Source organism: Ursus arctos, unplaced genomic scaffold (assembly GCF_023065955.2).
Source record: "Ursus arctos isolate Adak ecotype North America unplaced genomic scaffold, UrsArc2.0 scaffold_2, whole genome shotgun sequence".
NCBI lineage: Eukaryota > Metazoa > Chordata > Mammalia > Carnivora > Ursidae > Ursus > Ursus arctos.
The window spans coordinates 68369689-68383818 of NW_026622874.1; the positions used below are offsets into that span (position 1 = coordinate 68369689).

General features: G+C 52.3%; 1 protein-coding gene and 1 long non-coding RNA gene across 2 annotated transcripts; one reads left to right on the forward strand and one right to left on the reverse strand.

Moving 5' to 3' along the window:
* Positions 1-562: 562 nt before the first annotated feature.
* LOC125283443 (uncharacterized) lies at positions 563-6825 on the forward strand. The gene is made up of 3 exons (XR_007191304.1): positions 563-638; positions 5302-5378; positions 6743-6825. It is a non-coding gene; the product is annotated as an uncharacterized LOC125283443 (long non-coding RNA).
* On the reverse strand, positions 3649-14017 carry ZSCAN32 (zinc finger and SCAN domain containing 32). The gene is given in 10 exon segments (XM_057315597.1): positions 3649-4627; positions 4629-5322; positions 6363-6778; positions 6780-6849; positions 7660-7718; positions 7720-7790; positions 8085-8149; positions 9489-9654; positions 12076-12550; positions 13213-14017. Coding segments are annotated over 9 exon segments (2127 nt in total). The 5' UTR covers positions 12499-12550; positions 13213-14017; the 3' UTR covers positions 3649-4464.
* Positions 14018-14130: the final 113 nt, after the last annotated feature.

The following is a 14130-nucleotide window of genomic DNA, read 5'->3' on the forward strand; positions in this document are numbered from 1 at the left end:
ATGGTTTGCGGTACGCACGGGATATTAAAAACTGAAACAGGAAAGAAAACACTGCGTTGGAAACTCTACTTCTGTCATGATTGTCACTTAAAAACGGTCTTGATTTCCTCTTCCGGAGGATGAAAAAGGTAATACTACTGACTTCATAGGATTATTGTCTGGATTACGTAATATGGACGTGTATACAACTGCGCCTAGCAAACCAACAGCGTGACGGTCTTTGACTACTGCCGCTATGACATCTGTAAAACCCTCGGAGCAACACCTGTATTGGAAGGAAAACCCATCCAAGTCAAGAAACAGAAGCGCCTGGCCAACGGAAGAGCAATAACCAACAGGAGAGAGTTAACGAACACCCATAGCCCGGACCCGGGTTCTCTGAAATACCAGGATTTGGCCCCAGAGCATGACGCGGAGAAGATCCTGTCGATTCATTGGTGAGGAGGACTGTTGATTAGCGGAAGGCGGAAACCAGAGAAAGAGGTTCTTCTGGCTGGGCTTGCGTGCTCCGCCCCGCGCGTTTCCGGCTGAGCCGTTGCACATGCGTCAAGGCGTCTGAACAGCCCGGCATGCCTCGCGGCAGCTTCCGACCCAGTGCGTTGGAGAAGATTGAGCTGTTGGAGAAGATGGAGCTGTTGGTGAGTGACGTGTGTGAAGCTGACTTTTCCTGCTGGGAAGGCACCGAGCGCTGCGGCTTCTCCCTACCCTGCAGCTGTGGTCTTCCGTCCCGGGACGCGAAGACACCGAGTGGCCGTGTGCCGAGACCTCGCCCCTCGGGGGTGGGGGTGGGGAGGAGGTGGCCGGCGCGCCACCTGTCCCCTACGGGGCACCCGTCCTCCTGCGGGGCACCCGTCCGTGCATTTCCCCCCGGAGAAACCTTTGAAGGGTTCCGAGCCTCCTGCCCTTGCGATTTACGCCGATGAAGCACTCATGCACTGAGGCCTGTTGTCTGGGAAGAGCACGCAGACCCTGCCCTTGTCCTCAAGAGAGCTCCCAAACGAGTGGAGAAGTCAACCCACCAGAAACATCTTGGTATTAGGTGGAGTTAGAGAAGGCGCTTTGCGAGAGAGTTAGAGACAGGGCCGAAGAGTTCAGAGCATTCGGAGGCTTCAAGAAGGCGGTAGTGGTAGTGCCAGTACTCATCCTGTGGGGGTGCTTGCCTTTCGATGGTGCTCTCCTTCAGGACATAAAAGTTTCCTTCTTTCTACATTTCTAGGTTCAGGTGCCCTTCCTCCCCTGGCTGGGAGGGACGGAGACTTGCATTCCCCTTGTATTCAGTGACTCGAACCCTGAGAAGAGTTTAGGTAGGAAAAGTTTGTGGGTCAGGGTATTAAGGCTTGAAAGCCCAGAGCCTGTTTGTTCCAGGACCTGAGACTAGATCACCTGTGCAGGTTGGAGAATATGCATAGAGTAGTGGGCAGTGAGGCTGGAGTGGTTGGTTGGGACTTGAATGCCAAGGACAGCCTTGTAAGCTTGGAGTTCTTGGCTTATTTCAGTGGCAACAGGAAGTCTCCAGGGCTTTGGAAAAGACTAGTTATACAATTGGATCAGATACATGGAAAGTCAGGAAATCCAGATCTGCTCTGTAGGAAGACTAGGTGGAGAGATGAAGGCTTTTACAGCAGCCTGGTCTAATGACATGTCCTTAGACAGGGGTTCCTAACCAAGGAGGATTTTGCCCCCAAAAGGCATTTGGTAACAATGGAGTCAATTTTGTGGTCACACCTAGGAGGTGCTGCTGACATCTAGAGGGTGGAGGCCAGGGATGCGGTTACATGTCTCCTATCATGCACAGAGCCCCCCCCCCCCCCCCAATCCATCCACAATAAATACCTGTGTGGCCCAAGATATCAGTAGTGCTGAGTTTCAGCGATCCTGTTTAGAATGGTAGTAGTGGAAATGGAGGGAAGACAGATGTCAAGAGACATATCAAACTGACCAGTTTCCTCTTCTTTTGTAGTAGTGTGCATTGGGCCAATCAGGAAATCCAGACATTATTTGCAATACTCAGTAAATCTCAAACTTCTGCAAAAACTCCAGAGGTGCCACTAGAATGGCCAAGTCCATGGAACGTACTGAGCCGCTTCCTTCATCTGCCAGAGCAGGGCTGCACAAAGTTCACTCTTTGAGGCATGGCCCCTACCACAGTGACTTAGGTTACCTGCTAGGGTCCTGTGTTCTCCATGAGTAATGATCGCTCAGTCCTGTCTGCCAGGAAGCCAGCCAAGGATGAGTACCAGGACTGGGAGGCTGGAACTAAAATAGGGAAAGCAGACATTTGCGTGTGACGAGGTCAGTGGTGAAATGGGCATACTCGAGCCCAGGGTCCCAGTATTCCCCATGCTGTACCTGCAATGACTGGTAGGGTAGTCCCCTCCCAGGGGAGGCTGAGAAGAGGTGTCCAGAGAAAAGGAAAGTGGGGTCAGGAGGCCGGAGGGATCCAGCTCCTGTTTTCGCTGCAGGCACCCATCTGCCATCTTAGACTAAAGAACCAGAACACGAAGGGGCGGTGATCTGTGGCTTTGGCCTTCTTCTTTGGGTAGTGAGAATACTGGATCTTCCCTGTAGGAATGGTTAGTAATCTTCGGCAAGGAACTGTCCATTGAGAAATTATATCAGTTAGTTAAAATGTTTCAGTGAGGGAGGGATGTATAGAAACCATATGGAGTCTCAGTATTTCATATACAGGAGGTAAAACTGGCTTCTTAAAAGACATGTGAAGGGCTGAACCATACCAGGAGGGTGTCCTATACCTGAGAGGAGATCTAGAGGCTGGGAGGTGTTAGGTTTTATACAGCTACTTCAGATTCATTCTCCAGTGCCTAGTGCAGTGATCAGGCTGTGTGAATCAACGACAGGTAGGCAGTCAGGTATCCGCCATAAGTGCAGGGAGCAGCTACTCCAAATGGAGTTGGGGGAACACAGCGAAAAGTTTGGATTAATCACGACTTGGAAGAGAGACCCTGCCTGGCTGGTCACATCTTGGGGGCGTTGGAGCTGGCTGGTGCTGCGCGACTGCTGCTGGTACTTCCGAAGGTCTGGTGAGGTGATTCTACTTAATCGACCACATTGTATCTGGCTACTAAAGAACCTGGAATAGCAAAGAACCAGGAAATACAAGGCTCAACTGGAGGAAACACTGAAATAGATTCTTAAGGACTTGCCTTCCTTCCCATTCTTCCCCAAAATTAATTTTTTTTGTTTTGTTTTGAGGTAGAACATTCTTATTTGTTGTTTAATTCCTCAAAAAGACTGAAGCAGAGACCATGACATTGCTTTCACCATAATTAGACAATGTACTAACAGCTTGTGTGCACAGGCCAGGAACCAGGACGACGTGCCCAGGTTTTACCACGTTAATCCATGGAGATTTCACAAAAGCTTGAATATCTGTTCAAAATTAATATGACTTAGATTGGTTTTTAGTGCTCCTGACACCCCATTCCTTTCTCCCACACCCCTGTTTTCACCATATACCTGTGATGTTCCCTCTCAGTGGAAGTGCAAACCTCTCCAATCCAATTCTCCTGCTCCTTTCTATGTTCTCCACTAACACAGGCTCTACCCATGGATTCTTTTGGGAACCTGTGGGCACCTGCATGAGGATAAAGTTTTAATGGAGAATATTAGCACCAAGGGCCAAGAGAGTGGAGTGAGTAGCACCTTTATTTTCATTAGAAATAGTAATACTGGGGCGCCTGGGTGGCTCAGTCATTAAGCGTCTGCCTTCGGCCCAGGGCGTGATCCTAGAGTCCTGGGACCGAGCCCCGTGTCGGGCTCCCTGCTCTACTGGGAGCCTGCTTCTTCCTCTCCCAGTCCCCCTGCTTGTGTTCCCTCTTTCACTGGCTGGCTATCTCTCTGTCAAATAAATAAATAAAACATTAAGAAAAAAAAGAAATAGTAATACTTATAAACCTGTAGAAACTGTTAAATGTAACACACAAGAAACTAGGAACCTGGGTGGGGGTGATACAGAGGAGAATCTTAGAAAGAGGAACCCAGATGTCACACTTGGTCTGAGATTAAGTCACTTAGAGTAGTGGTACGCTGTGGCTTAAGCTGTCCCTCCTGCCTTGCTCTCTTCTGGGTGACCTACTCTGAGGTAAGACATTCCTGAGAGCAGGTGCCTAGAGGTCATTCACTTCCAGATATGCTTCCCATGAGGAGGGAAAACTTTTTCTCTGACCTGCCCCAGAAACAGTTCCCAGACCACTAGCCACCCATTCTCTGTTCAGAACAAGGTTGCCCTAGTTTCCTGGCAGGGCTTTGGATCCTGTGTTCAAAGCAGATGGAAGTCCTGGTGACACAGGACTGTGGGTCACAGGCAGACCTAGAAAGAGAGCTCGGCACCCTTATGCTGATTCCTCTTCCTGCTTGAGATCCACTTGTAAGTCTCCTGCTGAGCCATGGACTGGCTGGCAGAGGCCTCCACAAGCCGATGGAAGCTTTCAGGAGAGACTCACACTAGGGAATTGATCTTTTGGCTTTCCTACACCCTTGCAGCATGTGTCCCTTCTTGGGGTGTGAGTGTGTCTTCTCTGTGTGCCCCCGACGGTGGATGAGGACAGGGTTTTTGGGGAAGCTTTTCTCACACCAAGAGCACGTGTACGGCTTCCCCCCAGTGTGTCTTCTGGTGGGCACGGATGTGGGAGCTGTTGTTGAAGCTTTTCCCACGGTGCGCACAGGGGTGCGGGCTCTGCCCAGTGTGGACTCGCCGGTGAGCGCTGAACTGGGAGCTGTTGTTGAATCTCTTCCCACAGACAGTGCACTGATAAGGCTTCTCCCCGGTGTGGGTCCTCTGGTGGACAATGAGGCTGGAGCTCTGGTTGAAGCTTTTCCCACATTGCCCACAGTGGTAGGGTCTCTCCCCTATGTGCATCCTTAGGTGGGCAGTGAGGTTGGAGCGCTCACTGAAGCCTTTCCCACATTCGCTGCACTTGTGAGGCTTCTCTCCTGTGTGGATTGTCTGAGGCCGAATGAGGTAAGAACCTTGGCTAAAGCTTTTCCCACACTGCTGGCACTTAGACATTTTTTCCAGTTCAGGGACTGGCTGATGGCGACAGGGAGAGCCCTGAGAGCAGTCTCCCCCACTCAGGACATGTGCACAAGCCTTCTCCCCGGCACGGAGTGTCTGCTGACTCCTCCTGTCCTCGGACGGGGGTCTCCCCTCACGCTCCCCTGGAGAACATCTACGTTGCTCTCTTGGGCTCAGGTTGCAAAAAATTTCACTAGACTCTCTCCATAGATTCTTCGTCACTTCTGCTTGCCCTGAATCATCCCATTTCTGATTCTCTTTTTTAGCTTTGTTCTTGATCTCAAGACCTGAGGGAAGAAAAAGACACGGGACTGTGGAGAAAGAACAGAACAAGGAGTTACAGGTAAAGCATCATAAGGGAGAAATACCTAAATGGAATTCTTCATGGGATTCAGCCATCTTGCTAAGTCATAGCCTAATTTCATTTTCCAATTGTAGTATATTCAAGCTCCAAACCCTGTGGTCCTGGGGAAAAAAAACCCTGGATTCCACCTTCTGTTTTTGTATACTGTCTTTCTTTCTATTTTCTTTTCTTTTCTTTTCTTTTCTTTTCTTTTCTTTTCTTTCTTTTTTCTTTTTTTTCTTTTTTCTTTCCTTTCCCTTCCCTTCCTTTCTTCCTTTCTTTCTTTAAAGATATTATTTATTTATGATAGAGAAAGCAAATCCATGCACCAGCGTGGGAGAGGGAGAAACGGGTTCCCCACTGAGCAGGGAGCTCGAAATGGGGGCTCAATCCCAGGACCCCAGGATCATAACCTGAGCCGAAGGCAGACGCTTTACCAACTGAGCCACCAGGCCCCCTATACTGTCTCTTTTTGGATGTTCAGGCAGTGACACATCTGAGGCCGAGAGGCCAGCGCTGTGTCATCCGCTAGTCTGTCTTCAGATTTCACCTCTACTCTTGACGGCCTGGCCGCTGGCAGCTGAATAACAACAGGCTGCCCTGAGCTCGGCAGAAACGAGAAGAAAGCGTGTTGCCAGGACGTGGCCGGCACACGCTCAGCTCAGGAAAGGAAGGTGATGCTGGAGCAGAAGGGAAGGGGAGAGAGTTGGGCTGGAGGCCCATGGCAGACTGAGGAAGCCGAGGAAGGGAGCTGCACGGGGAACACGCCACGTACTCTGTGAAGGTGGCTGGCGGATGCAGACCTGGGCTCTGATGGGCAAGGGGAAAAGCCTCAACACCGAGAGGCAGACTCCCTGGCCTAGAGCAGGCCGTGCATCAGGGCAGTGAGCACGCCAACAACAGAGGCCGCTCCCTCCTGATAGCTGGGCTAATGGGCTCTGGGGGACTTTCCTGTCCCTTGGCTGTCAGAGTCAGGAGTCCTACCAGCTCTGGGTGGGAACAAGACTGGCAGGTCAAGTCTCCCACCTTCCCAGCCAGGATCCCAGAAGTCCTCTTCGTCCCCAGCTGCACCATCGGCCCAGACCCCTTCTCCGACCTCTGTTGGCTCCCCATTCTGCTGACTCAGCTCTCCAGACTCCGTAGCCCTTCCCTCTTGGCCAGGAACAGCACGGCTTGCCACCTTGGGTGCAGAAACCCAGGAGCCGGACACGGCATCCACTTCCTCATAAAGGACACAAGGCTCAGGCACACGGCCTGCCCTCACCTTGTGGTACCTCGACCGCAGGCTGTTGAACTTGGTGCGACACTGCTCTGGGGTGCGCAGAAAGCCCTGCTCCCACAGTCGTTCTGCCACCACCCTGTAGGTCTGGCTGTGCTGACAAGTCTGGAGTTTCTCGATGTTGAGCATCCCAGAGGATGGCCAGGAGCGTCTCGGTCTCGTCGTCGCCCCAGTGCACACCTGCTGCCAGGGGCCAAGGGACACACGGTGAGTCCACAGGGGCCTGCACACCACTCGGCAAGGTTAGCAGCTCAGGAAGTTACGTGCGGGTTTGTCCAGCTCTGCCACAACCGTGTGCTGTCATCCCAACCGTGTGCTGTCATCCCGGGGAAGCTACCCCACTGTGGGCTTCTTTCCTAAACACTGATGCTCAGTGTAGTGGAAAGGGCATCCTCTCTGACGGAGAAGGGGCTGTGGCATATTTACCAATGCTGCCCTCGTGTTTCTCTTTATCTCGAATCCCACTCATTTGTCCTGAGACATGACTCACGGAAGCGTGGTGCTCGCCTGTGTGCAGTTGGGGCAGTCCCTGAGGTGTGTGGCTCTAAGCGTCTGACGCTCTCAGAGGGCCCGCTACCTCCTGAAGGCCTGGGTACGCAAGCACACAGGCACAGTTCGAGTGCGCGCTGCCCCTCAGGACCGCTCTCCGCTGTGCGTGTGGGCACGTGTGTGTTGGCGTCTCCCTGGCTGCGGGCTGTCCCCCAGCCCCACGCTCTCCCTCCCACACTCTGTCCCCACTGTGTTCCGTGTCTCGCCCCTTCCTTGTTCCTGCTCGCTGTCACATGTACTGTCCACCTTGGCCTGAGCACTCTGGTGTCTTGCTTTCTCATTCTTGCAGTCACTGTGTGTCGCGCCTACTCTCGTCCTGTTCATCTCCCTTCCTCTAGCCAACAGTCTCCACTCGCTCTGTCTCCCTCCTTCTTTCACAGGTCTTTGGTCTTTGTCTCTCTCTGAAGAAAGGAACACAGTCTGGCCCTGAGGGAATGGGCATCGTTACCCGAGAGTGATGTTAGTCATTCTGAGTGACGCCTCTGTTGAGGGCCCTCTGTGTAGGGCCAGGGCGTGTGTCCTTCCTGACAGAGGGAGACGGCTCTGTCCTCCCACGTGACTGGTCCCTGGAACAACACCGGGGGCTGCTGCTGCCTACAGAGTAGCACCGTCCCAGCCTGGCGTGGGGCAGACAGGACCGCTGGCATCCCACCCGGGCAAAGCAAAACGGGGGGGGGGGGGGTCAGGCCTCCAAGGGGAGCACAGGGTAAGCGCACAGCCACGTGGACAGACAGCAGTGCAAGGGAGGGCCAGTGGATGGACCGCATGATCTTTCCAACATCTCTGGTAAGAATGGGCTCAGGGGTAAGAGTGAAATGGGAACCCTGGGGACAGCAGGCGTCAAGCACAGCTCACTGGGCCCCAGCTGCCCTACACACAGTCTCCCGGTCTCAAAGAACCCTCCTCTGGGAACGGTTCCTAGGTGCCTGTGCCATCAGCCAGGCTGGGGAGAAACCAGCCTCTGGTGGAGGGCGGCTGCCACAGAGCAGGGGACGAGGGGGGTCACAGGCCAGCAGCACTGGTAACCCGTCAGAAACGCATATTCCTGGGCCCCACCTGCACCCACCATATCTGGAGCTCTGGGGATGCGCCCCAACGCGCTCGCCCCCCAGGTGAGTCTGAGGACCACCGCCAGCGCCAGTGGCCTCTGTGTGGCGAGACGCTCTTTCAGCAGACTGTTGGCATAACAGCTGTTTATTTAAAAAACAAAAACTTGCTTCATTCTAAAGCAGTATATGCACATTACAGGAAAAAAATGTTTCATGGAGGGGGGAAGCTCTGAGCCCCACCACCCAGAGATGACCCTAGTACTAAAAATGCCACAGTAACTCAAGCCTTTCGTTTTTTTCAGGCCAGCATAATATATTCCGTCCCAGAAATCCATCTGCAAGAAGGAAGTGGTTCATTTTGTTACCTTATTAACGGAACCTCGGGGGACACATGCAAGTCAGTGATCCTGAGGAGGTCACAGTACTAGGGATCGGAGCAGCCCGAAGCCAGGCTGAGCAGCAGGAGCAGAGCTGGGCACACGGTGAGTCCTGCCCCCTTCACATTCAACCCCAAAGCTTCAGAAACCACACACCAGAGAACAGTGATGTTCGCAAGGATTACAAAGAAAGAAACACCAAGGTTTATACTGATATACTCATTGTTTCATCTGCTTAAGGAAATAAAAAACACTACAGCAAATACACCTGTTAAAAACAATTAAAATTAACAATTTCACCTCCCCTCTCTCGCCCCCTCTTTAAAAAAAAAAAAAGTTAAGCTGGATGAGATAGGGGCTTTGTCTCAAGTGCATGAAGAGCTGGTTGCAGGTGAGGGCAGATGTGTGGGTGTGAATGTACCTGGTTTAGAAGTAATAGAATTAAATTGCCGTGAAGGAGAATTAGGGCTACACATAAGAAATCTCCACCCTGGGGCGGCTGGGTGGCTCAGTCGTTAAGCGTCTGCCTTCAGCTCAGGTCGTGATCCCAGAGTCCTGGGACTGAGCCCCGCATCGGACTCCCTGCTCGGCTGGGAGCCTGCTTCTTCCTCTCCCACTCCCTGTCTTGCTGGCTGTCTCTTTCTGTCAGATAGATAAATATAATCTTAAAAAAAAAAAAAAAAGAAATCTCCACCCTATCTAAGTGTTGTTACCAGCAAGTAACATTTGAAATCTTGTGTTGAGGGTATATTTCAAAAGCATTTAATGTGGATCCCCGCAGCCTATTCAAGCTCAGACCCGCCTTCCTCCCCAGCCCTCCTCCTCTGCCCTCCCAAGGGCAGAGACCTCGGCTTACCTTCTGAGTGTTCCCCTGCTCTTTGTTGTGACCTCCGTGACCCCTCCTAAGTGCTTTCCTCTGGATGAACCCCCCGTTTCAGGTGGCGTTTCGGGAACTCTCTGGCTTCTCCCCACAGGGCTGTCTTGTCATTGAGCATTTTCCAGTCCTTCCCAGAATCTGGGACCTGCGAACAGACCCCATCATCTGTCACTACAAATTCTTGCCTAAGGGACTGTAAAACCTGAGAGTGGCATTAGGAAACCACGTGAGACATAAGGAGACAGAAGGAAATGTTCTCAGACCCCTGTAAGAAGAAAAAAAAAAAGATAAAATTTGGTCTCACTCACGTGGCCTGCAGTGATTAAGATCATGAGATGCAAGCACCGAGCAGAGGTGACGTGGCCAGCGCTGAGCAGACACACGTCTGCAGCATGCGAGCACTGCAGCCTTGAGTGGGGAGCACCTCTCCCCCACGTCCAGGCCTCGCCACATCTGCTCAGCTCGCCCAGCATTAAACAGAGCCCTCACATGGGCCCCTTCTGTGTTCACCCTGCAGTCTGCTCCCCGACTCGGTCCTGTGCTGCCACATCCTGATATCACCCTGTGCCTTCCCAGAATGCAGCAGCTCTTGTAAAGCGTAAGCTCACGCTGTCACTGTTGCCGCTGCAGCAGCTGCCACCACCCGCAGGATGCAGTGCCGAGCCCTCCCACCTTCCTTCCTCGACCTCCCACCTTCCTTCCTCGACCTCTTCTGGGTGTCAGAGCCAATCCTTGCTTCTCTGCCAAACAGGCCACATCCTCTCCCACCTGAGGCTCCTGACACAGCTCCTCCCTCCCTCCAGCTCAGCTGTCCCCTCAGAGAGGCCGTGCCCACTTCCTGTCTGCCTGCGGTCCTAGTCCAGTACATCTGTCTGCTCATTCCTGTAGAGCACTTATCCCAAAGTTGCTTGCTTGCTTTCTTTCTTTCTTTCTTTCTTTTTTTTTAAAGATTTTATTTATTTAATTGACAGAGACAGCGAGAGAGGGAACACAAGCAAGGGGAGTGTGAGAGGGAGAAGCAGATTCCCCAATGAGCAGGGAGCCCGATGTGGGGCTCAATCCCAGGACCCTGGGATCATGACCTGAGCCGAAGGCAGATGATTAAAGGCTGAGCCACCCACGCGCCCCAAAAGTTGCTTTCTTCCTTTGCTTGTTGTCCATTTTCCCCATGGAGGGTAGGATCCTGCAGGCCAGGGACCACGCCTGTCATGTTCACTGTGAAATCCCCAATATGTGGCACGCGGCATTCATCTCAGAGCTACTTGTGTCTTTCAGAACCACCTGCATCCCCTTCCGTCCCAGGCTTCTAACTGGTCCTTCAAGTGACCAAGTGGTGGTTGCGCGAGGCAGCTGGCGTCCTGAGAAGTGCTATCAACCTGCACTGCCCCACTCACCTCCACTTCTTGCTCTGCCTTTCACATCCCAGACAGTTTCAGGGAGCTCTTTTAACCCTTACATTTCTGTACCGTTAGCATTCCTGTTAAGAGCTTGGCTCTGAAATGCTGGGGGCCACAAGGGAGAGACCAACCCCACAGAGAGAGGGCAAGGAGACCTGGAGCAGAATGGCTGTCAGCATGTAGGGGCTCCCGCTATTCACCTGTCCAGTCTCTAACTCCATACATGTGCTACCGCTTGCTCTTCTCCACTCCCTCCTAGGTGTTATTAATTGTTTCAACTCCCTGGATCCTTCATGAACTTCCTCAGCTTGGACCCTAATGTGTCCCCACCACATGGCTCTGCCTTCTCCACATTATGTCAACACCACCCTTCCCCTGCAGCCCGAGGACATGTCTGCCTCCTCACTGGGGATACCAGCATCTCCCATTCCAGTCATGCAGTCTCCGCACCCAGGGCGCTGCTTCCCGTTGACCACAGAGGCGCTCAGCCTACAGCATCCCTCTGACCCACACTCCTTTACTCTGTGCCTCTCCCAGACTTGGGATTGGGATCTTAGTAGCCTCCTTCCCACAAATCTCCCACAACCAAAGCCATGTTCCTTTTCTTCTCCTGTGCCTTTCACACCTCCCTTCTCCCAAAATGTACAAGATCATTACACTGACCAGCTGTCAGACCTAGTCCCTAACTGGACAGGTGCCGACTTTGTGAGACTCCTCACTATCCCATACTGACCCCTTAATCCTGGCGCAGGAGCAGCTCTAATACAACTTTATTTAGTGTAGAACACACAGCATCTGCATTCAGGGAATCTTCTATGCAAGAGACACTGGGTTTTAATTCACTAACTCTAGTTTTTCTGATTCCCTGGGTGAGGGATAGTTGTCCTTTCCCTGGCCTTCTGTGGGGAGCTATTCTGAGGTTTTACATTTGTATTAGGGACCCTAAACACTCACTGAATGTATCAGTGTCTACGTTATAGCAGCAAATGAGAAATTCTACCCAAAAAGGAACGGCAGGGGACCACCCCAAGCTAGGTCCTAGTTTCTGGTGGGTGACAGAGGCTACTGTGCATTTCTCAACTTGGCTCTTCTCCGCTAACCCAGATTCCTGTGCTTCTCACTCAGTTCTTCATAACGAAACTCACCAGGTTCTGAATGCCTTTCCTTACCTATTGCCCAGATCCACTCTGTACGTCCTCAACCAGAGCCACTGCGTCCTCGCCATTTTCTGGATGTTGCTCTCTCACCCAGGTCTGGATCTCCTCTGGCAAGATGGTCAGAAACTGCTCCAAAACCAACAGCTCCAGCATTTGCTCTTTTGAGTGTGTCTTAGGCCTTAGCCACTGACAACAGAGTTCCCAGAGCTTGCTAAAAGCTTCGTGGGGGCCAGCTACCTCCTGGTAGGAGAACCGCCTGAAGCGCTGGTGGGAAGCTTCCGAGTGAGGGTTGGTGCTGTTTAGGGCTGATTTCTGTCCCTGTGAGCAGTCCTTGCTTGGGGATGGGTATGCCTGGGGACTCCTTGTTGCAGCCATGATTTGCTTCAGCAGACTGGCTGACTGGCAGCCACTTCTACCCTGGAGAACAGATTCCATTTCTTCTCATATCACTGGGAAGCCATTCTCCTGGACACCAGTGAATGTCTTCCTGGCATTAGAGAAACATGAGAATATCTTAGTGGTGCACAATCACAGCTGAAAAAGACTCTAATTGGAAGGGAAGCTACAGGAAATGGAAAAAGAGCATAAAGTGATCTCATATTCCTTCCCTCTGCTTCTCGTGATGTACTTTCTGTCCTTTTCCTTTGCTCCCTCTACAATCCGAGAATCTAAAGCACTGGAAATATCAAAACTGTTTTCTCCACAGCCGATTGGTATTTGCTCATGAATTTCCCAAGCTACTTTCACAGTGTAGTCCAGCTGTTCTTTCTTGTGTTCCCCATATGCCTGGATCTTGTTCCCTGCCCTTCCTCCCCTCAGTAAGCCAAGAGCCATCTTCCCAGTTGCCACCTTCTCGTAAGGTGCCTCTGGATTAGCCTCTTATCATTTACCCCCTGCTCTCTACCACCACCACCACCACCACCGCCCCCCCCCCCCCCACAGAGTGTGGATGAGAAATGACTGGCTTGCTGTATGCTTTTATTTTCCAGTATTCCTTCCTACTTAGAAATGCATCTTCTTCCTTTGTGATTGAGTCCCTCTAAACTCCAGTGGGTCTGGTGGGGCTATTCATTATAGTACCCTTCCCTCCCACCCCAGGAGCAGGCATCTGACATAAACCGAGCCTGTCAAAATTCTCTGAGGTTTTACCTAAGGTGGGGTGTGAGAAGTTCCAGATTTCCTAGGAATTGCTGAATTGGGAGGATGTAAGACTGGAGCTACCTGTAATTGTGTCACTCAACATTCCACTCCTCCACCAAAGGGGTGAGCCTCTTCACAGAAGTAAAAACAACCCCCCCCCAAAAAAACTTTTAAACAAATGCATTTGGGTTATTCTTCTTCCAAAGTACTTGAACTGCTTTCACTTATAATCTCTTTACATATAATGCAGCCCAAGAGGCTAGAGATTGAGAAATGGAAGGCATTACTGGTAGCAGTCCTTTTTAACAAAAAAGGAGAATCCCACGGCACAGCTCCGCAGCAAGGCCCAGGCCTCAAAGATGTATGCCATGCCTCAGATCTTCTACATCCGGCTCCTTATCCAGATGAAGAATAGTTTAGTAAATGCTATACTAGTTTCATGCGGAAGTCGGAACTTGTGCTCCTCTTGACCCCTAACATCCCGTCCATAGTTTGAGAATACTGCTCTCGTGTTGCACTCTGGCGAAGACCCTGGCGCTCGGCAGAAAGCAGGACGAGGATGGGAGCCGGGGTGGTTCACGTTTCGCTAGGCAGAGATGCCCTGAGTCGTGCCGGCTCCCTGGGCACGAGGGTCAGGCGCTGGGGCGGAGGCGGCGTGGGGAAGTACCCGCAAGGTCACGGCCCGCAAGGAGTCCAGGGGGGACCGGGGCGTGTGCGGGGGGCGCCCGCCCCTGTGCCCACCGCCCTGGAACGACTCCCAGCGGCGAGGGGTTCACAGGCCGGCATTGAACCCAGCTTCGAGCCCGTGGCCGCGAGGAAGCGGAGCACTCACCCGAATCGCTCAGCCGCCGGTCCGGGAGTCACCCCCTGGGCACCCCCTCCCCTTTCCACCGGCTCTAGTCCACCCGCCGCGCTTGTTCTCGAGCA